The 26,670-nt window shown below is 35.5% G+C and overlaps 1 protein-coding gene across 2 annotated transcripts in view; it reads left to right on the forward strand.

Annotated features, from left to right (window-relative positions):
- Positions 1-26,670, forward strand: part of Nbea (neurobeachin) — a 487,335-nt gene that overhangs the window by 76,663 nt on the left and 384,002 nt on the right. For both annotated transcript variants that reach the window (XM_057757235.1, XM_057757236.1), the window contains exons 8-10: positions 588-734; positions 13,192-13,389; positions 14,237-14,370. In XM_057757235.1, coding sequence (XP_057613218.1) covers positions 588-734; positions 13,192-13,389; positions 14,237-14,370 — 479 coding nt within the window. The remainder of the gene's footprint in view (positions 1-587; positions 735-13,191; positions 13,390-14,236; positions 14,371-26,670) is intronic.

Consider the following 26,670-nt stretch of genomic DNA (forward strand, 5'->3'; position numbering starts at 1 on the left):
GGAGATCATTTAGTGGACGATATTGTAAGCAGATTGAATCATTATTGTGTATTTGTTCCTGTATAATCCCTACTCATAAAAGAAGAGGCTGATTTTCTCCGTCATTTAGTGCAGAAAAAAACTGTGGTATATCCATGTGGAGAAATTAAGAAGAATTTTTTAAAAATTAACACTATGGATTTATAGTCAACATTTGATAAAGTCTGTCTTTTGATTCACTTTAACCTCTCTAAATTTGATCAGCTGTGAATATTAGCAATTTGAAATTAACTTTGCTTCAGTCAGCAATTTATAATTTGTCTTCTGAGGTATGAATTCAATTATAAACTCTTTGTCTTTAGTGTTACAATTGATAAAGTGGTCAAGTCAGAATGTGAAGGATGGTGTGTGCTTAACTCCTATGTAACTGACTTCGTTTTCTCTAAAACTTGTTCGTTGACTTTTATTATTGAAATACCTGGAAATACCTTTTTCAGTGCTTTCACTATTATTGATATCTTAACATACTTATGTTAAAGAAGAAGTTTATTCTTAAATGATCTGTCCTTAAAAAATAACAATTCATTTCTTGTGACTTTTAACAATAGAGCTATGACAAGTGCTTTCTTGGATCTTCAGAAACTGCTGATGCCAATAGGGTATTCTGTGGTCAGCTTGGGGCCGTGTATGTGTTCAGTGAAGCTCTTAACCCGGCACAGATATTTGCAGTTCATCAATTAGGACCTGGTTATAAGGTAGGAATGGTCACATTATTATGAATTCCCTGCAGAGGTCTTGTTGTATAGTCTACTGTAACACTGTGTAGATTTAATGAAAATCTTTGTTCGTTATGAGTGTCATCCCAACTTTTTGAACCTTACTGTGATACTCCTTTTTGTCTGCCACTTTTAACTATTGTTCTCTCGTGAACTTTTTATTTTTCATAAATGCATTCTGATATTAAAGACATGCCCTTTGTTGTCAATTTTTATAAACTTATTTTCTAAAAGTATATTGCTTATTAAAGTGGTATCTGAAATCTCAGATTTTGTAATATGTACATTATATTACAAATAAACAAAATGACTTGTCGAGGTCATAGGGGTTAAAAGCTCTGGCTGCTCTTCCAGAGGTTCCCAAGTTCAATTCCCAGTAACCACTTGGTGGCTTATGACCATCTATAACAGCATCTGATGTCCTCTTTTGGCATGCAGGTAGAACACTCATACAAATAAAATACATACATAAATAAATCTTTAATAAAAATGACATCTTGGAAGGGGTACCATGGGAAAAAGAGCTTTAGAAGAACAAGCAGTGTCTAATGCTCTGTCCCGTAGAGATCACGCATTCACCTGCATCTGCTTGTCCTACAGTCAGGAAGAACAGGGTGCTAGGTGTGCTCTTGTCACAAAACCACTGACGCTGACTCACTCTGATTTCTATTTACCTTTTGAAATGGATGCCTTTTAGGCAAGATTCAGCATTTATACCTGTGAATTAGTTTTTAAAAGTACACTTGGTTTGTATGGGTAAATCACTTAAATTACATTTGGATATGTACAATTTCAGACTATTTGGAGGTCAGATGATATTATACATTATCAGTCAAGTTGATAATGTTTGAGGAGCACATGTCTTGTATTAAAATGTTGCTTTTTAAAAAAAAGTTTGATGTTTAAATTAATGGGAAGTTTGTTTTGAAAGAGCAATACTAAATATTAAAATATTCTTTTAAAACATTTTTACATTCATATTTATGTTTTATTATTTTGATTTATTTTAGATATGTAAGTAACAAAATTATTCTTTTAAAATGGTCTGATTATTTCCAGTGATTTTAATAACTAAAATACATACAAGAGTCTGCTGTTTTGTGTCATAGTGGTATAACATGCAGCTATCTTGTGTCCATTTTGTTTTGTTTCACTAGGCCTAGATATGAATTGGTGTTAGTATAGCCACTTATTGCCTCTACCCCAATCTTCTTCTCTTCCCCCTTTTATTAGAAATAGATTTCTTTCTTACGTAATATAGCCTGATTATAGTATCCCGTCCCTCTACTCCTCTCAGGTTCTCTCTGACATTAGAGAAAAAAAGAAAAAAAACTTTTAAGGAATAATAATTAAATAAAATAAAAGATAAAACAAAAACTAACTCAACAAAGTTGGACAAAGACAAATGAACAGAAGGAAAAGAGCCCAAGAGAGGGCACTTGATTCCACACTCAGGAATCTCATAAAGACACTAATTTGGAAGCCATATTATAAACGCAGAGCACTTGGTGCAGACCCATGCAGGCCTGTGCATGCTCCTTTAGTCTCTGAGTTCACATAAGCTCTGCTCATGTTGATTTAGAAGGCCTTGTTTTCTTAGTGTCCTCCATTCTCTCTGGATCTTATGCTCTTTCATCCTTCTCTTCTGCAGGGTTCTCTGAACCTTGAGGGGAAGAATTTAATGGAAACATTCCATTTAGGGCTGTGTGTTCCAAGATCTCTTGCTCTCTGCATAATATCTGACTGTGGGTCAGTATTTGTTTATATCTGCTGCAAAAGGGATTTTCTCTGGTGATGGCTGAACAAAGTGCTGACCTATGAGTATAGCAGAAAGTTGTTAGGAGACATTTTATTGCTACTTTTCTTTTTTAAAAGAACATTAGTATTTGTTTTTCCCCTAGGTCCCTAGGTTATCTAGTGTCAGGTTTGTGGCCACCCAAACAGTGTTGGGTGTTTAATAACACAGTTCACGGAGTGGCCTTGAGTCAAATCAAATCTTGGTTGGTTGCTTTCACAAGCTTTGTGCCACCATTGCACTAGCATATCTTGCAGTTGATTCATTGGTTTGTAGCTGTGTTGATGTTTACATTTATTTTTTGGTAGCATGTAGAGAACCTTCCAGTACTAATGATGCTGGAATGGTGAAGGCTCTATGTAGCCATCAGTTCAACCTCTCCATGTTCATTGAGTTGTGTGGATATTGTTCTCAGCAATGGGACCTTGGTGTTTGTGGAGAGCCACCTAGCAACCTATAGTTTTGGCAACAGTATGAGTTGTTTGGGGATTTCCATAGGACCCATTGGTTAACAACTCAATTTGATATAACCAGTTCAGGTACTAGAAACTTCCTTTGGTGACAAGAGATGGTCAGTTGGGACTCTGTCTGCCCATTATTTGGTGATATTTTTAATTACCTTCTTATATGTGTATATTTTAGTAAGCTTCTACTGTAGTAGATTGCCATATTACCCTTCAAATGGTCCTTAGTGTTAGCTGTCTCTTCCCATATTCCCTTCCTTAACTCCCATTCTTCTCTCCCTCCCACTGATCCTCTTATTCCAGTCCCCTCATCCATCACTATTCTATTTCTCTTTCCTAAAAAGATATATCTGTCTCTCATAGTCCTAACCTCTGTGGTTCTACAGATTGTAACCTCAGTATTAATGATTTATCAGCTAATACCCACATAAAAGCAAATACATTCCATATTTGTTTTTTCTTGGTCTTGGGTACCTGATTCAGAATGATTTTTTGCCTAGTTCTCTTCATTTACCCACAAATTTCATGATTTTTTTCTCCATTTGAATTTCTTTTCTGCCTTGTGTTAAGTTTGCATGGGGGATGGTCTTAATATTTTTTATTTACAATGTGTCTCGTCTTCTCTTTTTCCTTGTCTTGATCATAAAATATTTGAGTTTGCTTTTCTTTTTAAAAAATAAATACTTGCATATATTTATATACTTATATATACATATATGTATATGTATCCACACACATACACATATATATGTGTGTGTATGTATGTATGAGTGTTTATCTACATTTATGTTTATGCACCATGCGCGTGCCTGGTGCCCACAGACTCCCAAAGAAGGAATTGTTCTCTTGGAAGTGGATTTGCAGATTTTTCTGAGCTGCTGTTTTGGTTCTGGGAATTGAACCCAGGAAGCCTGCAAGAATAGCAGGTACTCTTTACTGATGAGATGAGCCATCTCCCCACACTGTGAAGTAACTTTCCCTAAGCACTAATTAAATGATATTAAGTACAGTGACAAAATATGAATAAACGTGAGAAACTGATAAATAATGTAAAGTATAAATCCAATATCACTTTTGTAAGCAGTTTAGGAATCAGTAGGAGTTTTCTGGCAGCACATAAGGGAAAGGGTCAGATCTAAGTGTTGCTTGCTTCTTCTACTCAGAAAGGAGCCAGCATTTTTTGAATACCTTTGTGAATTAGAAATTCATCATTTGACTCTTTCTTGGCATGCTCTTTTAAAGCAGTGTTAAAATTAATAGAAGTCCTAAGCCATTGTATTTCTTCTATGAATAGTGTCCTTATATGGGGTATCAGGCGCCTACATTAAACTCTGACCTTTACACAAGAAATAACTTTAATTGTGGGCATGGCATGAGAAATTATCATATTAAGTAATAAAAGTCTCAAGCCACCTTAGCCTTTGTTATTGAAAATTGCAAATGCATGAACACAGATGAGTTTTCTCAGTTGGAAATAACAAAGCACAGTTAATATTCAACAGTTTGTATATGTAAAACTCTTTGACAGGTTTTTTTATTTAGAAATTTAGATAATATAAAAAAAGATGCAAATGAGACCCAGAAATTCTGACAGGAACATTTACATACTTCACTCCAGTGTCTTGCTAGTGAGCAAAGTCACTTCTTGCTGGAGAGCTGTGTAGTTAGACTGCTTAGAGAAGGTAGGATATAACAGCTGACTCTCATGGTCCCATGTTAAACATGGACACTTTAGCACAAGAGCACATTGTATAGTGATTGCCTTACCTCCCATTCCCATTACTTTTGGACCCTTACCTGTTGGCAGAAGTTTCTTTCCAGCCCAGTCCCAAGCTGTTCAATCCCAAAGAAACACACAGAGGTCTATATTAATTATAAACTGGTTGGCCTATTAGCTCAGGCTTCTTATTAACTCTTACATCTTAAATTAGCCCATAATTCTTGTCTGTGTTAACTATGTGGCTTGGTACCTTTTATCAGTGAGGCGTTCTCATTTTGCTTCTTCTGTGTTTAGCTTCCTCTGTGAAGACTGCAGACTGAACCTTTCCTCTCCCCAGAATTCTCCTATTCTGGTTGCCCTGCCTATACTTCTTGCCTGGCTACTGGTCAATCAGTGTTTTATTAAAATAATACAAGTGACAGGGTACAAGACCATTGTCCCACAGCACTTACTCCTGTATCTCTTTGTACTCCCTAAGAGGAGACTTTCCTACCTTTTTCCATTGTGACACATCATTTTCACCAATAGAGTTCCCATTTAAGAACCACATAACTATTGTAGAAAAATCTTCAAAGAAAAAATTCTCACAGTGCTGTAACTAGGGATATCTCTGTGTTTAGCTGCCTTCGTAGCTGTTTGTGTGGGTTGCAGCAGCTTTGCTTCTACTTTTGTGTCACATACGCAAGCATGACTTTCTTAATCTCTACAAAATGTATAAACCACAAATGACAAAAAACACTATATTTATGAAACTGACTTAAATTTATAAATATAATTAGTTTTATTAGTTACATTTACTTTCCTGCAAATGACAGTTTCATTCTTTTCTGTGGCTAAATAAAAGAATTTCATTGCATATTTTCTTCACATTTTATATGTCATCATGTTGTATAACACCTGTGTTTGGTGTCATAACAGCTGCTGTGACTAGAGCTGTGATGAACACGCACATGAGACTGTCTCTGTGATGTGCTGACCTGGGTTCCTCTGGGGAAACACATATCACAGGAATGGTGTAGCTGGGCCTTATGAACACTCACGTGCAAGTGTCTTTGTGATGTACTGAACTGGTATTCTCTGGGAAGTTACATTCCAGGAATGGTGTAGCTGGGCTGTACAGTACATCTGTTTCTATTGGCTAAGTAACATCTATATGGATTTTTATAGTAGTTGGACTATCTACTTTTGGGCCAGAATCATACTTTTTTTCTTACTATGGCTCAGTGTTAGAACATGATACAGATATGAACATTATTCTTTTTCTTTAAGCTTGCTTTGATTAACTTTTTGTTAACTTTTGGTTAATTTTGTTCTCTTGTGTGCTGGTATTCCTAATATGTTAAGCATAAGTGAAAGTGACAAAAAAGTATATCTGAAGTACTAATGTGAAAATATTTTAGGTGTGATAAATCCTCTTAAAATAAATTTAAAGAGAGTTACACACTTGAACCAATTTCAGAAAGAGATGGAATAGCTTGCATGGGGCTCCTGCAAGTACAGAATGCATGAGTGCCAGCTCTAACTGAAGAAGCTGGAGATGGCTGAGGCCCAACGCTGTTTGAGGAGCATAGCACCTTGTGAGGAGTGAAACTGGAGCAGCAGCTGGAAGAGATGCACAGAGAGTTCACTTTCGTGCATGCATATGCTGTTGTTTAGTGCTCTTGTACTTAAGGAAACTAAAATTAGTTTACCTGGTATCTGTGTAATGACTCCATCAATTATATGATTAGTGCCAAGGCAGAGAAGGAAGATGAGGGGAGGGGAAAGAAACACAAGACCTTTGTGGAGAAATTTGAAAAATAGGTCAGACATTTCCTCCTACTTAACTACTGGAATGACAGCCAAAGATACCTTTTGAACAGTGTTCACCAGGTGTGTGAGGACACAGCCAACTTATTCTTCAGCCTGGAAATGGAACAGGCAAGTGTGCTCCTACCAGCCCATCTTGATGCATTTCATCTGGCAGTTGGCCAAGAGCCTGGAGTCATGCCAAACTGCTTATCTTTAAGGCCAGGAGAAAACGTAGGAGGAAGAGCACAAGAAGTAGCTGGGGCCTGCAGACTGGACACTGGAAGTCTATCAGTTCTTCCCTGCAGAATTCCAGGAGTACTTTAAAGGAGGACCTAATAATGATGCAGGAGCCATTATTAGGATTTTTTCCATCAGTGTTAAATACCATATGCAGTGTTGCATCTACGTTAGACAAAGAGGTTCTGGGGACCTATTCATGGTAGCCATCTGAAAGGCAGGTGATAATAAAGAAATCAGTTTGAGATGCTAGCCACTGCCATATCTGGCCAACAGGACTTTTGTGGGGCCAGTCTCCTGAAAAGAAAACCCTAGTTACCATGTCTCCAGCTTCCAAACTCCTCCACTTCTTCTGTTACACTGTAGCCAGAATGCCTGCACAGTGTCCCAGATGGCTCTGTCCCAGACCGTCATCTATCTCTGTACTTTGAGTTAGATGGCTCGTTTACCTGCATCTCCAACTCTCTTCTGGTTGTATCCAAATCCTAGGGAGGTAGAGAAATCACAAGGTGAGCACCCAGGTTAGAGGAGGATTGGTTCTTCGTGGTCTTTGTTCAGTTTTTTGTTTTAATATTTTTGTCCAGCCTTCCCTTTGGAAACCAGGCTGATGTCCAATAAACAATTTTAGATGCTCAAATAAAACAAGAACACCATAAAAAGTCAATTAAACAAAGAACAACCAAACAAACACGACAGAAAAATGGAGAGCCAAAGATAAACTGTTGAAAACAGGGAAAGAAAATTGGAAATTGATTGAGGAAGCAATGGTTTGGAAAACCACACAAAGAAAATCATAGAGATGAAACAAAGTTTTTGTTGTTGTATTTTTAAAGTTAGGAAAGAAAACCAGTCTTAGAAGCCAGAATTCTGTGAGTCCTAGGAAAAGCAGCTATCGTCACTAGAGTAGTAGAGATACGCGGGCCTCTGCTGTTGGTTGGGGATTTGAAGTTTTGATCCAGTCAGAGCACATTTATGCCCACATTCACAGACACTCTACATCACTACAAAATGAATGACATTTTATCATGGAAATTAAAGCTGAAGATCCTGTGAGTCAGCTTAATAGAGGACATTCCGGGGGTGTAACTCACTGGATGTTTTCTCTTCTGTCCTTTGACATCATTTACTGACTTGAGATATCTTTCAACAGCCAGTCTTTAGTGAAGCCTAGCTGCTGATATATCATAAAGAAAGATTATTGTATAATTTAAAATTGATTAAAAAGAACACTAAAATGGATGATGTATGCAACACGAGTAATAATGTGCTTGTGTGTAATGCGTTTATATCCTTTGCGCATGAGCGTGTGAATAAATGAGTGCTAACTAATTCGTTTTGTAGAACAAGTCCTTCTCTTCATTCTTCTTTTCTGTGTGATGTGATTTGTTTTCCTGGAGATAGGTGCTGTAGGTTTTACATGAAGTAATGTGTTGTGACAAGGAATTCATTCATCTTCTCTTAATTGTGCTTTCAGTATATTCAGGGCCTACCAAGATGGATATGCCAGTTCTTTTTTTTTAGAAGAATTATTTACCAAAACACAGCAACAGTATCCCCAGCTTAGTGTATAAAGCAATAGGTATATATGAAAAAAATAATTAAGCTGCTCCCACAGTTCCACTTGGAATTCTCTGTAATTCTTTGTAAACTGTGAAAGTCGCCTAAATGAAGGCACCAATTAAATTTGATTGCCTCTGTCTTGAACTCAGATTATCAGAAAAGTCTTTGATGCATCTAAGTTCTTGAAAAGAAATTAAATTTAAATTCAGGATGTTAGAAATATATGTGATCTTACACTGTTTATCGATTTCTTTCAGTCTGTTTTGTATTTTCTATTAACTACTTCTATTCTCTGGATTTTTTTTTTATTTTGCGTAAAACCAATACATATGACATCATTGGAATAAGAAGCCACTGTTCTGTGTCAGGTCTTCTTAGGGTGGCATGCTAATAGACAATGTAAGGTCTCATAAGAATGATAATGTGTAACAGCAATATTGTTGTACATTCTCTGTGTAGACAGTATCTATATTTACTTATATTTTTATATATATTTGTATTTTTCAGAAAGTTTGAGACTAAAATTAAGTTCTAATTTTATAAATATATTATTATTTATTTAGAAGAAATTTTAAATAAGAATCTATTTTGAAAGTTCTTAAGAATGTTTATTTTTCCACTTTTATTTTTTATTATAAATACATTCTTTTCCCTAGCAATATATCCTGATTAAGAACTCCTCCTTCCAGGTCCTCCCCACCTCCTCTCTCTCATCTGAATCTCATTTCTGTCTCTCATAGAAAACAACAGACTTCTAAGATATATCAACAAAACATGACCAAATAAAATATGATAAGATAAAACAAAAACCATCACATCAGACTTGGACAAGACAAACCACCAGAAAGAAAAGAGCAGCAAAACTCGAGACACAGTCGTTCACATACTCAGAACTCCCATAAAAATACTAAACTAGGTAGAATGTAGAGGAATTGATGTCAGGAGTAGGAAGCCAATTTCTTTCTTTCTTTCTCTTTCTTCTTCTCTTTCTTTTTTCTCTTTCTTCTTTCTCTTTTTTATGTTGGCATATCTGCATAGTAAATTTCACAGTGCAATGTTTTCTCCAAAAGGCAAGGAACAGAGGACCTAGATGTTGGAGTAAAGGTAGAGCAAAAGACCTTTTTTATTCATTTTAGTTATTTATAGTTAAAGTTTTAATAAACATTGATCTTTGATTTTTTTTTAAGATTTATTTATTTATTGTGTGTACAGTATTCTGCATACATGCATGCAGGCCAGAAGAGGGCACCAGATCTCATTACAGATGGTTGTAAGCCACCATATGGTTGCTGGGGCTGGAGAGATGATCTTTGATATTTTAAAAGAAAATACTAAACTGAAAACTGTAATATATGTGCATATAGGCCCTGTGCTCGCTGCTTCAGTCTCTATGAGTTCATATGAGCCTTTCTCATTTGATTTAGAGGGCCTTGTTACCCTGGCGTTCCATCCCTTCTGGCTCTTACACTTTTTCAGCCTCTTCTTTTGTGGGGTTACCTGAACTCTGAAGAGAGGGATTTGATGGAGACATTCCATCTAGAGAAGCGGATTCAAAGATCTCTCACTCTCTGCGTAATGTCTGGCTGAGGGTCTCTTTGTTTGTTCCCCTCTGCTGCTGGAGGAGTTTTCTCTGCTGATGACTGAACAAAGTGTGGATCTGTGAGTGTAGCAGAATGTCATTTGGAGTCATTATATTGCTACTTTTGTTGTTGTTGTTTTAGTATTTGGTTTTACCTTGGGACCCTGGGCTCTCTAATCTCTGGTTCTTGGTGAGCCAAGCAGTGTCAGGTGTGGGCTTCATTTTGTGGAGTGGGCCTTAACTTAAACCAGACATTGGTTGGTTACTCACACAAACTTTGTGCCGCAATTCCCTTAGTGTATTTTGCAGGCAAGACAGATTATACATCAAAAGTTTTTAGCTTAGGTTGGTGTTTATGTTTCTCTTTTGATAGCCCACAGATTATCTTCCCTTACCAAAGAGAGTAGAATGGAGGGGTGAAGGTTCTATGAAGGCACCAGCTTGACTTCTCCATGTTCATTGAGTTATGTGAGTGTTGTCTTTACCAATGGGGCAATGCTCTCAGTTTGTAGAGAGCAAGCTCTTTATCTTGGCACCAGCCTCCATGGGACTCCTTGCCCAACAGCTCAATTAGATACAATCCAGTTCCTATCAGGTGTTCTGAACCCTGAATCTGACGGTAAGAGATGGCCAATTGGGACTGTCTCCCTCATTATTTAGAGACTTCATTAAGATTGTCTTCATATATTTTAGGAAGTTTCTACTGCAGTTGGTTTCCCTACCATTATTAGCAAATACTCCTCAGTTTTAACTGTCTCCCCCCATTCCCTTCCTCAATCCCATCTTTCCCCTACGCCTGAACTCCCTGTTCCCCTTCCCTTGACTCCCAGGCCACCCATAAAATCTATTCTATTTCCCCCCTCCTGGAAAGATCCATGCATCCCTACTTGTCCCTTACTGAATAACCTTTTTGCGTATACGGATTGTAGCTTGGTTATCATTTAGTTTATGAATAATATTCATGTATAAGAGAATACAAAATACAGTATCTTTCTGGGTCTTGGTTAAAACACTTAGCATGTTTTTTTCTAGTTCCATCCATTTGCCTGCAAATTTCCTGATGTCAGTTTTCTAAACAGTTGGATAATACTCCATTGTGTGAATATACCACATTTTGTTTATCCCTTCTTCTGCTAAGCACCATCTTAGCTGCAGTGAGCATGGCTGAGCAAGTTTTTTTTTTTTTAATTGTTTTATCTAACCAGTTTTTTTTTTCATATAAAGCTGAGAATTGTCCTTTCAAAATCTGTTAAGAATTGGGTTAGAATTTCGATGTTGAACACGTTGAACTGATATTTATTTGGTAGAATGGCCAAAAATTAAATTCCTATTATTTATAAAATGAATGTTTTATAATATGAATTTTATAATTCATATTATAATTTATTTAGAAAAATTCTTAAAATATAAATCAATTTTGAAAGTTATTGAGGAAATTAACATTTTAATTTTATGGGAATGATTTAATACAAGCAGGGTGTTTGAGTTGTTATGTTTTTGTAGCTGTGGCCTATATGTAATACACATTTTCACACAAGTTATTCTTATATGTTACTGCACACATTAGTAAATATCTTATTTAACTTTATTACTTGTCCATGGATCTTGCTATCCTATTAAATGTTTATGAGTATATATTTATGCATAGCCTTATAGAGAAACAATGAGTATCTCTTGCAGTTGAAAAAAACGTATGCTTTCGAGATCCTTATGAGAGTAGCAGAAACTCTCAGTACTAGCGATTTATGTAATATTTGATTTTCTAATTGAAAAATCAACATAGTTCATTATAAGTTTAGAGAATACCTGTGTTTTATTAAGGAATTAAAGGAAAGTTTAATAATTAGGAAGCAAAACAAAACATTTTTAAACACTCAGTCATCAGTCAGTTTATCTGATGCTTGGACATATGCTTCAGAGATACTTGGGAACTGGGAATGAGCCTAGCAAACATCTGTCTTGTCTTGATTCAGGCTATATGTTGGACAAAAGTTGTCCGGATACCTTTGCAATTTCCCCCCATCTAACCAGCTGCAGTAAACATAAAAAAGTGAGAGACCGTATCAAACAAGGGGCACCCAGCCCCAGTTAAACCCTGTCGTGTATAATCTTGACCCTTCCCTCACAGTCTCATCTATGGTTCAGATGTCATGAGAAGTCTTTCCTTCGTTGATGACGCTAGGACATATGCTACTCCAGTCTCAGCTAGTGCTCCCAGTATCTCCATGTGACTTTTCAACCAGAACCGCGAGATCTGTCCTCCCTGGTCACACTACAGCTCTCCCCTTGCCCACTCAGCCCTTTTAGAATTCCTTCTTTATCTGGGTGACTTTGGTTGTTCTTGATTTTCTTTAGCTTCCATAAGATATTTTGTTTCTACAAATTAACTCATGTCTTATTTCTCAGATTAAGTTTTCTCTGATTGGTGATCTGCAACAGAAGTCAACATGCTAACAGATTTATTAAATGGTAGTTTAAAAATAGTATGTTAAGTTCAAATACTAACCATCTTAATTTTAGTAAAATGTATGGTAAATGTTATTTTATAATGCAATCAGCCAGAGGGGAAAAAATCATATAGCTTTATTTTGGCAGCATCACTACCTGCCTAAATCATAATTTCACTAAATATTTTTAGAAATTCTGATTGTGAGTTTTTCCAGAGTATATATTAAGGACAAAAATAAAATTTTAGTTTAAAGATGGCATATTTTGAAACTTTTATCTTGAGAAGTGTGAAGCAGTGAGTTTTAAAAGTAAAAGTCGAAGCTTTGAGGTGAGAAATGCTCTGTATTTTACATAATTAAGTAGAATGAAACATCTGATCTAAATGGGGCAGTTTGGTCTATTTCTATTATTGAAATAACTAAATATTTTAACGTAAAAGTACTGTACATAATTTTGGATACATATGATTAACTATGTGTTTTGCCTTTGTCTTGACTTACATCTGGTGTTAGTGGTTTGCAAACAGATTGGAGTTAGAAAGATGATAGAGAGTAGTCAGAGCACAAGCAGGAAACTGCTTGAATTTGGCAAGATGTTCTTGGTCTACAGTGTTTGTAAGTATTTGAATTAATCTGAGTTATTCTAAAAAAAAAATACTGTTAGTAAATCAAACAACTTTCAGAAATAAAGTGAAATTCACAAGATATGTTCCACTCCTGTCTAGTGCCAGATATCTGGAGGGAACAAAATAAATCACTACTGTAGTTGGTTGTTTCTCTGATTTAAAAATTCAAAGTTTACTCTTCCTTTAAAGCAATATTAATGAAGCTTTATTTTTACAGAGTACCTTCAAGTTTAAGTCTGAGAGTGATATTCATTTGGCAGAACATCACAAGCAGGTTCTGTATGATGGGAAACTTGCAAGTAGTATTGCCTTCTCATACAATGCCAAGGCCACCGACGCTCAGCTTTGCCTAGAGTCCTCACCAAAGGAAAATGCATCCATATTTGTGCATTCTCCACATGCACTAATGCTCCAGGTAAGTGGGTGGGGTTTTGTACTCCTGCAGTCAGGTCTGAGTGTCTTCATTTCCCACTGTAAGCATTGCTCTCCTACAAACGCTACTGCTTTTAATTTTGAATTCTTTTTTTAATATTTATTTATTTATTATGTATACAATATTCTGTCTGTGTGTATGCCGGCAGGCCAGAAGAGGACACCAGACCCCATTACAGATGGTTGTGAGCCACCATGTGGTTGCTGGGAATTGAACTCAGGACCTTTGGAAGAGCAGGCAGTGCTCTTAACCTCTAAGCTGAGCCATCTCTCCAGCCATGCTGGTTGTGGTGGCGCATGCCGGTAGGATTTGCTGAAGGAGGCAGAGGCAGGAGGATCACAAGTTCGAGGCCAGCCTGGGCTAATTTTGAATTCTTAAACCAAGCTTTTTTTTTTTTTTTTTTTGACTTGGAAATTTGTTGCATATTGACTTGGATAACTCTATTGTTGTGGTTTCTTTTTTCTTCGAAATAAAATCTGTTGACTTCCTGAACATGAAGTTCCTGTGTATGAAAAATATCGTTTGAAAATGTCTTAACTGCCAACTTGAAAATTATTTGAATGTCCTGAAGCCCAATATTTATTTCTTTTACAATAACTTAATTTAGCTTCCTAGTTTTAGGATTAAGCCTTTTCAGTTTATTTCAGCTTTAAAGATGGCTAATAAAAAATGTTTCATTTTTACTATACACATGTATGTCTGACAATAATTAAATGCTTGAGAGCTCTTACAATATCAAAATACACTAACCATATAAAGATACATGGGGTAGGAAATAGTGATGAAATCATGTCATCGAGGTTTAATAAATATTTTGTCTTTGATGTAGGATGTGAAAGCTATAGTAACACATTCAATCCATAGTGCAATCCATTCAATTGGAGGGATTCAAGTACTTTTCCCACTTTTTGCCCAACTGGACAATCGACAGCTCAATGACAGTCAAGTGGAGACAACTGTCTGGTAAGTTCTCTTTGAATGTACACTATACTACTGTTTATTCACTTAGCTCATTCATGTAGATTCCATGCTCTATAACATAGTGCAGTATTTGGGTCTTAAGTGCTAGTAAGAATATTTTTAGGATTGAGGCAGACATATATCTGCATAATATAAAAAAACACCAATGCTTAGATTCTGATTATCATAAAAAAATCCCTCCCTAGAAAATAAAAGAAGTAATTCTATATATGATAAAGTGATTATGATATGCAGTTAAGGAAAAGGCTTATTAGTTAGCTCCAAACTTACCCATAGCAAGTACTCATAGTTTTGTCAGATTATATTAAACTAGTCAGGTAAGGTATTTTCAATAAGTTATATAGTTTATAACTTAAAGACTTACTCATTTTATAATTCTATGCTATAATCCAAAATTAGAACAGTATTAACATAAACTTTCCTTTAAATATAGTTCATCTTTGAGGGACACAAAAAGATGGTGGTTTGTTCATGATCAGGTAAAATGAAATGTCTTTTCAATGAAGTTGAATTCATGTTTACTTCTCATAACTTCCCTTATTTTATTAAAAGTACTTCATATATCAAACTTTGATTTATGTATTTTTTAAAGTTGAGGATAAATTCCAGCACTATATAGCCTCTTTATTCTTTTAGTCCATAATAAAATAGTTTCATTAGCATGTATATATACAGTAGCTTTTTAATGGGTTGTTGCATTTTGAATTAATGACAAACCAATAAATGGAATTATGGGGAAAATTTTATATTCATTAAAATGTAAGGCATAGTTTTCTCAAATTAGCTGAGTTGACTTTGAAGACTTCTGTGTTAGTGGTGATAGTGATATTGTTCCTTTATTATGAATGTTGTTTTGTAAGAACCATATTTAAATATAAACCTGATATTCATTTATGACATTCAGTGCCTATCTGTAGAGCATCCTTTATTTCAATGTAATATTAAGGTTGGAGTTGTGAAAGTCAAAAGCTCTGAGGGGAAAATGAAAGCTGAGGTTGTGTCCTTTGGACTACTACTTTACAGTGAATATTTGCTCATTTGGATCCTGTAGTAGATCAGTTTAGTGAAAACAGACGAACAAAAACAAACAAACCATTTTCTTATGATTCTGAATTTAAATAAAAACACGTTTTGCTAGTTTTACCTAAGGGAAGTGTGATGCATTATGACCCATATTTTAAACTAAGTGCTGTGCAGAAAAACCAGATAATATGCTTTACAATTTAAACAGTCCTTAGGAGTTACTTAGAATTCATAATTTTTTAACCTGAAAAAGAAATTTCCCCATGAAGGTCTAGAATGAAGATAGATTAGATTAGTACAACTAAAATTACCATGATAATGTATTTCCTTATGGACAGCTAATATAAAATCTTAGTGCTAATAACACATGTAATGGTGATTTGGACCTTTTCACCAATACTTACGTTAGTTTTTTGTGCTTGAGTTCAAAACTCATTATTTAATCAAGGAGGTGAAAGTAAAGAATTCAACATTCTGATTTTTTAAGTTGTTTTTATTATCCATCTCAGTTCCCTCTCATAATTACTAATTCTAATTTATTTAACAATGTACATTTTGTACTTAGTTTATAGCTGATAAAACACATGCCATAGGAAAGATATTGCAGTCCTCTTTAATAACAGTGCATGTGCCCATCTAAGACTCTGTGGGATTCCATTGTGTGCTGCCTTGCTTTCTTTCCTATTGTTAATTAATTAAGCATATTAAAGTCCTTGATATCTGGGGCATGCTGTTTATAAATATTGTCAGTTGTATAGTCCTTTAATGTTCACTCTTCACAGGGACCAACATATAATACTGAGTGCGTCAGGAAGAGAGCTCTTTATTCATAGGATGCTAAAAGCAGCTTGTTACAGAGGATTTCTTCCTCATTTGCCAAATACAGATTTTTAGCCATATAAAGGTTTATACAATTTCTTGTTTTAGGCTTATTAATTCATACAGATGAATAAGACCTCAAATTTGGCTTATCATTTTAGGTTAGCCAGTATTAACTTGTTTCAAAGGGATAAGATCATTTTATAATGTTTTAATTTTCTAATGAAAATTCAATATATATTTTTAAAACCCTCTTGTGCATTAAATATACAATACAATAATTTCTCATTTTCAGCGTCTTTCAAGAGAAATTGAGCTAAGCTGTAATGAATTTTTTCTCTGGTTTCTATGTTTCATTCTGAAACATATTTTTCCATGCACTAAGCAGCGCCTTTTTACAAGACTTTTTATTGTTTTCATAGCCTCAGTTTTGTTCTGCATAGGGGAATGCAAGATTAAACTCCCTCAATGAGGAGAAGCTTGTTCTTTTGGATTCTGGATGGGTGACTTACTCGTGCAGGGTGATTTTTCTATCTTTATTTATCCCGATGTTGCATTACTATGTTATTACTCAATTCTTCAACTTTCTGGTCACTTAGTCTAGGATTCAAATCTTGAGCTCAATATTATTAGTGTAATTTACACTACATTATTAACTGTTTCACACAATAGTTTGTACCACTGTAGCTTTGGAATAATTGGGACTTAGAGCTATGATGAATAAGTACAACAAACTATGTTGATAGATCCCTGTGCCCTCTGGGTTTGTTATTAGGGTGAGTGAGCTAAGTGATTCTATAAGGGTGTATGCTTTGATTTTGTGTTTTCAATACTGCATACCATTATACTTTTTAAGATAATACAGCAAAGGTTCATATTACTTTACATATGACTTTCTTTTTATAAATAACATGATGTTATTTACGTTAAGTAAATATTTATGTAGTGAAATAGGACTAGAACTTGAACTTTGAACACAGTATAGAAATCAACACTAGATTCAGAAACTTAAACATTCTAAGATGATTTTTCTTCAGTTGGCCATTGGATTTGCCTTCTACTGTAGTATTTAATCTCTAGAAGTTATTGTCTCGATTGCCTTAAAGAAAATACATACGTGTACCTTCATTATTATGCAAAATTGTAACTGACTTGTGTCTGAATAATGCTGAGCAGAGTCAAATAACTTGTGGCAATACATGTTGGAGTTGTTCTGAAATTTGCATTTCATTAAATAAATTAGGCAAGTGTATACAGGTGAAAATGCATGCTCCTTACAATTATTAACATCCCCATGAACAACAACAACAAAAAATCCAAATATTTTTGACTTCATCTTTGGTTCAGACAAAATTAGACATTTTAAAGTAAGAACAAACAGTTAAAAACGTTAGGTGATACACACAAAACAAGCATTCTTTATTGTGTAACTGTGTAAATGTTTTTTGAACAAATGATCTAAGTTGATTTTTTTCTATGAAGCAAAAGTACATTGGAAGTTCTCAGCAGAAATTGTGTGGAGCAAAGATAAAGATAAAAGATCTTTTGGTCTTAACTCTCCTCTGTACTCTTTGATTTCAGATCATAGGGTTGGTCTTGAGTTGATAGAAGTTGTATATTATATTCATTGAGTACTTACCCATTTGTTGTGTAGTCACTTCCACTGTCAGTTTACTAAAGACTTTTCAAAGATAAATGACCAAATGTGATTGTTAAGTGCCAGCAATACATTATTTCTGTAAAACATAAGAAATAAGCTACTATCATTTGTAAACCATAGGCCCACAAAATATTTTAAATCTTATACTTATGTTATGTAACCTAACTGTGTTCTACTGATGATGAGAAAGAATGAAAGTGGGTAGTCACAGGATCGTAGGAGCTTAGTGAGAGTGGATGTAAAGGTTCTGATCACAAAGGCCTGATTTCAGAGCCACACTTGGAACATTATGAATGCTTCTAGAATGTCATTTTTAAGTGGTATCTTAAACTATGATATTTTGTAAGTTAAAAATTGATTTCAAATAATAATTTAAATGAAGTCATGTAGGTCTGTGCTTTTACTTTTAATTATCACTATAGGTTTTTACCTAGAATGATGGAATGTAAGACACTACTAAGAGAATTTCATAGAACATTTGCATCAGTGATCATGTATTTCAAAGGTTCTCTAACGAGGTGAAAATTGGAACTTGGTAGTTTAGTAAAGTTAAATAATTCTTTTCTTTCTGTCTTAAATCTTTCTGTCTTGACTTACCAAAGTTATTCCTGTAATTAAGTTGACTTTTGTGTTCCCTTAGCAATGTCTTAATTAGCTCTTTTGTTATACATAAAACAACAGTATTACCTTTAAACTTCCTTGTCTAACTACCTTTATCTTACTTTACTTTATTCATTAAAGTGACATAAAATATTCTTTGATTTTTAATTCAGAAAAATTTACTGCTATACATAGATTTTTAGAGTTTAGTATGTACTTTTACACCAACTAGCCAAAATGTAGCATTGATTGTGTATGCTAAGCCAAATAAGTAAAGCCAATATTTGTATAAGATGGTTTCTCCTAGTGGAGGTTGCTGTTGTTGATATAAAATATAATTGATACATTTATTTTGATTTTATTTAAATACTTTATTAGATATTTGCTAAAACAATTCATTTAATTTTATTTCCTTGTTTTTTATACTTCTATGGAAGAACATATTGCTGCATTTAATAGTTGCATTTTCTTGTCTGCCATTGTAAAAAAAAATACTGAATTGTAAGGAAACCATCTTTGAAGCGAAACTTCTTAAGTATAGCACATAGAAATAATAGACGGCAGGTGGCCATGCTTGTTTTATTTATCTAGACAGAAGACTGGATCTTTATTAACCTGTTCTAAAATGTTCCTTAAAGCCCTTCATAGATTTGGGGACCCCATAGATTATTCACTTAATATTGGTTGCTTTTCAATTTTTCTTCAAGAAGATTCACAATCTGAATGTGAATAGGGTCTTAGATTTTTTAGAGCATCAGCTGTACTTAATCTGAGCAAACTCTTCATCTGTTGGTAGGCATGTCTCTCTATACAGTGCAATTTTCAGAACAGCAAATGCTTCCCTTACTGTTGATTACATAATGCAGAGAAGACAATTTTAAATAATGTTTTTTGAGATATTTGCGTATAAATATATAAAGGTTAAAAAATACTAGTTATTTCCAGATTCAATTGTGTTATTATTTTTTCTTTGTGGTTCATCTGTCATGTATGTTATTTCAGGTAACATCATGAGAATCTCTCCCTTATTGGCCTGACAGAAACAGAATGCCTTTGTAGGATTGCTTTGGTATTACTTTGTTGGGATATCATTTAGAGGCTTTCATGGGGGTAAGACTTTCCTTTGGCAGAGAGATTAATGTCTTTTTGGACAAGTTACTAGCAAAAGGTCTACTTTTAATTCTCATCTTTTATTACATGGTAACTCATTCCGAAGGCAAAATCACAATAAGGCAAAGATCGAAGAGAATCTGGAAAGGTTTGGGGATTCTGTCTTCTTTGAAGTTACAGTTGGCTCAGAGCAGTTGCAGATTTGAAATGGATCTTTTGTAACTCTGAGAGCTAGCTTACAACTTTAATACAGTTCAGGCGTGGTTTAATTGAATATGAGAAATCAAGAATTAAATGTGAGAATCTCTAGTAGATTAGTCATCAGGAAACGAAGGGTAAGAAATTTGTCCTCATCAGTCCCTGTGAAATGAGCATCTTGCACAAGGGTCATGTGTAGACATATATGATGCCATGAACTCTCTGTATATCTTACTATACCTTCTAGTATAGTTGTGAATAGGACACATGTGATATTTCCCCTAAATCTAAGAGGAACTTTGATGAGGATCCACTGTCAAGTGCAGGTCAAAGCATTGGTCACCTGAATTTATAGAGTCCTTATAAAAGGACTGTCTTGACACCATTAGTTTATGATTTAAAAACAAAAACAGACTTGCAGATAGATTGCTGCCAAGGACACGCGAGAATGTATGTGCTTAGCCCTCAATTATTATTTGAATAATAACAGAAGTTTATTTTTCTCATACTTTTCTATCTTACAAATGTTTAGGACATCTCTCTTTTAGACTCTTAAGTTCTGAATAAATCCTTGATGTTTATTGGTTTTTTAATTCTGTTTTGAAATTATTTTTATGATAGTTTGATGAAAACATTAAATTTGTTTCTCTTTAGGTACTTCCCTTACAATTTATTTTTATTAATGGGCAAGGTTGCTTTGAATCTGAGTATTGAAGATATTTATTGACAGCTTTTGTGGGTGTAGAGACTCAAAGCACCTTGAAAACATTTATGTTTTTGAGCAATTCTTCATGGAAATAAATTAATTGTTAATATTCAACAGTTTCCATTATCTGTGTTGTTTTGTTTGTTTTTGTTTTTAACATGCCTACTTCAGCTGCATATTTGGTAAATACAATAGAAAAGACAACAGGCCTGAGGGATTCAAGAGAAATTCTAGAGTATATCAGTAATCTCTATTACATTTTCTTTTCTTGTACCAAATTTTGTATAAAATAAAGGGAATTTTAAAAATATTAACTTATAGCAGTTTGTAAGTTATTGAGTTAAATCTTATTTGTAGGAACATCTTAAACATATACATCAATTAAATTATTTCTGCTAAAGTTGGTGCCTGGTTTCACATAAGGAAAGTTTAGAAATTAAATCTAAAAAGATCAGTGGGAACAGAATCAGTAGGTACTGAGTTATAGTTTGATGGGACTGAAGAGTTCTGATGTGCTCTGACATGGTACTGTGACTCTAGCTAAGACAACTAAGAGAAGAAACCATGAACGTCTTTATCATATGGATGCCTTTGCTATAAGTGATGCGTAAGGATGTAGCTATCTTTAACTCTTTTAAATATCACAGTTATACATAGAGATAGAGCTAACATGTAACTCATTAATATGTATGTACAGTTATTCTTTTTACATAAGAAGTATTTGGGAAGAGGAACTATTAATACTTAGGCCAGGGTGTGATCTTTAGTTAATGCCTTTTTGACTCTTGGTCTACAGTGAATATCCTTAACAGTTAGAAGAAGATGATTGATTAACATATCATCAGAGTAACATGCCATGAGATTGTTATTTCAATAAAAGTAGCAAAACCTTGTTTTCTTGTTTTTGTAAAATTGTGAATGACTTTGGATCCCTAAAAGGAATCATGGCATTCCTCAGTATTACAGCTAATATCTAGACATTCATGAGAAGCAAGTACATATATATATATGTACTGACAGCTTCAACTCCATGACTTGAGAAGATTTCTCAAAATGAAACTTTCTAATGTTTTATTTAAGAACAGAAGACCCATATAGGAACCACTTGTAACTAGTGTCTCTTACAAACTTTAATCTAGTTACAGAAAGATGACATGGAGAATTTTGAAATGGAATTTTTGTGCTGCCTTTTCTGCTTCAATCAAGTGGTCAGGATTTTGTTTGTTTGCCCACAAGTGGAGTTACTGGTTGATCGTGAACATTGAATATGGGTGATATAATCCAGAGAAGAAATAGTTTATATTGCTTACACATTAAAAGGAATTTTTAGGATTTGTACTTAGGTTGCACTTCATAATTTGTATCTATACCTACTGAGTGAAGTTACAGAAGCAAAAAAAAAAAGATTTTGAAATTGTGTGGGGAAACAATAATATTTGAACATTGTTCTCATGAGTCAGCATTCACGTATTTTAAATATTAATAAAATGGTCTAGTTTTCTGTTCTCCACAAGTCCATGTGTATGTTTACTAAAGTGTTTGGTCTCTCAGTATTATTACTTTTTTGTGTGTGTTTCTTTTTTTTATTTTATTTTTTTTTTATTGAAAAAAAAATTTTCCGCCTCCTCCCCGCCTCCCATTTCCCTCCCCATCCTCCCGCCCCTCTCCACCTCCCCCCACTCCTCTTCTCCTCCCTCTCCAGTCCCAGGAGCAGTCAGAGTTCCCTGCCCTGTGGAAAGTCCAAGATCCTCCCCCCTCCATCCAGGTCTAGGAAGGTGAACATCCAAACTGTCTAGGCTCCCACAAAGCCAGAACCTGAAGTAGGATCAAAACCCCGTGCCATTGTCCTTGGCCTCTCGTCAGCTCTCATTGTCCGCCATGTTCAGAGAGTCCGGTTTTATCCCATGCTTTTTCAGTCACAGTCCAACTGGCCTTGGTGAGCTCCCAATAGATCGGCCCCACTGTCTCAGTGGTTGGGTGCACCCCTCATGGTCCTGAATTCGTTGTTCATGTTCTCCCTCCTTCTGCTCCTCATTAGGACCTTGGGAGCTCAGTCCGGTGCTCCAGTGTGGGTCTCTGTCTCTATCTCCATCCATTGCTAGTTGAAGGTTCTATGGTGATATGCAAGATATTCATCAGTATGGTTATGGGATAGGTTCATTTCAGGTTCCCTATCGTCAGGTGCCCAAGGAACTAACTGGGGACATTGCCCTGGGCATCTGGTAGCCACTCCAAGTTCAAGTCTCTTGCCAACCCTTAGGTGGCTCCCTTAACTAAGATATGAGTTTCCCTGCTCCCCTATCCAACCTTCCTATATCCCCAATCATCCCGTTTCCCCAAGTTCCCCTCATCCTCTCCTTCACACTTTTCTCTCTCCATCTCCCCTTACCCCCATCCCCCCCACCCCCAAGATTCCAATTTTTTGCCCGGCAATCTTGTCTATTTCCCATAGCCAGGAGGATAACTATATGTTTTTCCTTGGGTTTGCCCTCTTGTTTAGCTTCTTTAGGACCACAAGTTATAGACTCAGTGGCCCCCTATCCATGGCTAGAAACCAATTATGAGTGAGTACATCCCATGATCTTCTTTTTGGGTCTGGGTTACCTCACTCAGGATCGTATTTTCTATTTCCATCCATTTGCATGCAAAATTCGAGAAGTCATTGTTTTTTACCGCAGAGTAGTACTCTAATGTGTATATATTCCATGCTTTCTTCATCCATTCTTCCATTGAAGGACACCTAGGATGCTTCCAGGTTCTCGCTATTACAAATAATGCTGCTATGAACATAGTTGAACAAATGCTTTTGTTAAATGATAAGGGATCTCTTGGATATATTCCCAAGAGTGGTATTGCTGGGTCCAGGGGTAGGTTGATCCCAATTTTTCTGAGAAACCGCCACACTGATTTCCAAAGTGGTTGCACAAGTTTGCATTCCCACCAGCAATGGATGAGGGTACCCATTTCTCCACAACCTCTCCAGCAAAGGCTATCCTTGGTGTTTTTGATTTTAGCCATTCTGACAGGTGTAAGATGATATCTCAAAGTTGTTTTGATTTGCATTTCTCTGATCGCTAAGGAGGTTGAGCATGACCTTAAGTATCTTTTGGCCATTTGAACTTCTTCTGTTGAGAATTCTCTGTTCAGTTCAGTGCCCCGTTTTTTTTTTAAAGATTTATTTATTATGTATACAACTTTCTGCCTCCATTTATACACACACGCCAGAGGAGGGCGCCAGATCTCTTTACAGATGGTTTGGAGCCACCATGTGGTTGCTGGGAATTGAACTCGGGACCTCTGGAAAAGCAGACAGTGCTCTTAACCACTGAGCCATCTCTCCAGCCCCAGTGCCCCATTTTTTAATTGGGTTAATTATCATTTTAACATCTAGTTTCTTGAGTTCTTTATATATTTTGGAGATCAGACCTTTGTCTGTTGCGGGGTTGGTGAAGATCTTCTCCCAGTCAGTAGGGTGCCTTTTTGTCTTAATGACAGTGTCCTTTGCTTTACAGAAGCTTCTCAGTTTCAGGAGGTCCCATTTATTCAATGTTGCCCTTAATGTCTGTGCTGCTGGGGTTATACATAGGAAGCGATCTCCTGTGCCCATATGTTGTAGGGTACTTCCCATTTTCTCTTCTATCAGGTTGAGTGTGTTCAGATTGATATTGAGGTCTTTGATCCATTTGGACTTGAGTTTTGTGCATGGTGATAGATATGGGTCTATTTTCATTCTTCTACAGGTTGACATCCAATTGTGCCTGCACCATTTGTTGAAGATGCTTTCTTTCTTCCATTGTACACTTTTAGCTCCTTTATCGAAAATGAGGTGTTCATAGGTTTGTGGGTTAAAATCCAGGTCTTCTATACGATTCCATTGGTCGACTTCTCTGTTTTTATGCCAGTACCACGCTGTTTTCATTACTGTAGCTCTGTAATAGAGTTTGAAGTCAGGGATGGTAATGCCTCCAGAAGTTCCTTTATTGTATAAGATTGTTTTGGCTATCCTGGGTTTTTTGTTTCTCCATATAAAGTTGATTATTGTCCTCTCAAGATCTGTGAAGAATTTTGATGGGACCTTGATGGGGATTGCATTGAATCTATAGATTAATAGCTTTTGTAAAGTATTGTAAGAACTGAGACAATTTTGGTGTTGCTGTAGTTTTCTGAGACAAGTATACTGGAATATATAATGTGAAGATAAAGAAGAATTAAAATTAAGTAAGAAGAGACTAGTGGGACAGAATTGTGAAGTACATAGTAGTATATAGTGTTTAACCCACTCAGGTCTGCTTGTGTTAGGATAGGAAATGCAGTGTTAAGTGGTTTGTGTTAAGTGATTTTTGGGAAGCTCCTTGCTTGTTCCTTGCTACTCAGCCCTGAAATAACCACACAGAAATGGTATTAATTAAATCACTGCTTGGCCTATTAGCTCTAGCTTCTTATTGGCTGACTTTTACATATTGATTTAACTCATCTCCATTAATCTCTGTATCGCCATGAGGCTGTGGCTTACTGGGTAAAGTTCTGGCTTCTGTCTCCAGCAGAGCTTCATATCTTCTCCTGACTCTGCCTCCTTTCTCCCAGCATTGAGTTTAGTTTTCCCTGCCTAGCTCTGCTTTACCCTATCACAAGCCCCAAACAGCTTCTTTATTAACCAGTAGTATTCACAGCATACAGAGGAGAATCCCACATCATCAAATTATACATGAAATTTGGTCGCTTTCTTTAAGAAAGATATATTGTTAACATGGACAGATACAGTTCACTCAGGGATTTAATTTTAAGTGTCACTCTCATATTGCAGAGGAACTAGTATTTATTTTTAGAAGAAAGAGATTAAAGAATTACACATGAGCTCTTTACCTTTGTATCCTGCTAGAGACTTCGTTCTCATTTGTTGATTTAGACACATGACTAACTATAATGGAACTAGGAATTGAAGTCTGTATATATATTTTTTTTGAAGGAAGCTAAGATGGGAATTAATAATAACCAACGGTATCTCTGTCATACTGATTTCTTATCTGCTGAATTTTGTGAATTGCCATAGTTCTTGATCACAGTTACAGCTCAATTTTTTTGAAAGGATTTGAAGACAATTGACACTGTGACACTATATAGATTTGATTAACTGATGGTGTACTGTTTATCACTGGTCTTTCCCATTAGCATGCAAAAACTACAAGATAGTGAACTACATTCAATCTTAGTGTGAGGATTAAGTTAAATTAGTAAGTTTTAAAATTTTCTTTAGTCAGCATATTCCATCTGTTTCTGTCTCTCAGTATGAAAAAAATTCTTATATTTGGCAAAATTTATTGATTATCTATTTGAAAGCCCTCAAAAGTACACAGTGGAGTGAGTAAAGTATGCCAAACCTGGTGGAGGGGCATCTTTACCTTTGATGAGTGAGACAAATCATCTCTGGGTTTTTTTTTTTCTTTTTTCTTTCTTTTTTTTTTTTTTGTTTTTTTAAGACAGGGTTTCTCTGTGGTTTTGGAGCCTGTCCTGGAACTAGCTCTTGTAGACCAGGCTGGTCTCGAACTCATAGAGATCCGCCTGCCTCTGCCTCCCGAGTGCTGGGATTAAAGGCGTGCGCCACCACTGCCCGGCTTTTTTTCTTATTTTTATTTTTTTATTGTCTCAGTTTTTCTACTTGTAACTCTGGATATGGGAAGAGTTAGAGAAAAATATAAAAGAGCCAAAACAAAAGTCTCAGTTTTTTGATAAGAGAAGTAAAAGTGTCAGTGAGCAAATAGAAAGTGGAGAATTCCTTACTGCGAGCCTACAATTATCATGAAATTGACACACGTCAAAGTCCAAGTTTAGTAGTTTTACACTCTTTAGCATATGTAAGTTAAAATATTCTGAAATGATATTAAACTATTTTTCTCTGTATCTAACAATGTGTCATACAACACCTAATTAAAACAATACTTTCAAGAGTGGTTTTAGTGGCTAAAGAGATAGCTTAGTGTTTAGGAAGACATACTGCTCTTGCAGAGAACCTGAGAACCTAAGATTGGTTCCTGCATAAAGTGGTTAACATCCATGTGTAACTCCAATGAGGGGAACTAGTGCCTCTGGTCTCTGTATGTACCTGCACACTCATGCTTATACACATACTAAGAAAGGTAGGCAGGCAGATACGGAGTCAGGCATGCAC

Source organism: Chionomys nivalis, chromosome 24 (assembly GCF_950005125.1).
Source record: "Chionomys nivalis chromosome 24, mChiNiv1.1, whole genome shotgun sequence".
Taxonomy (NCBI): Eukaryota; Metazoa; Chordata; class Mammalia; order Rodentia; family Cricetidae; genus Chionomys; species Chionomys nivalis.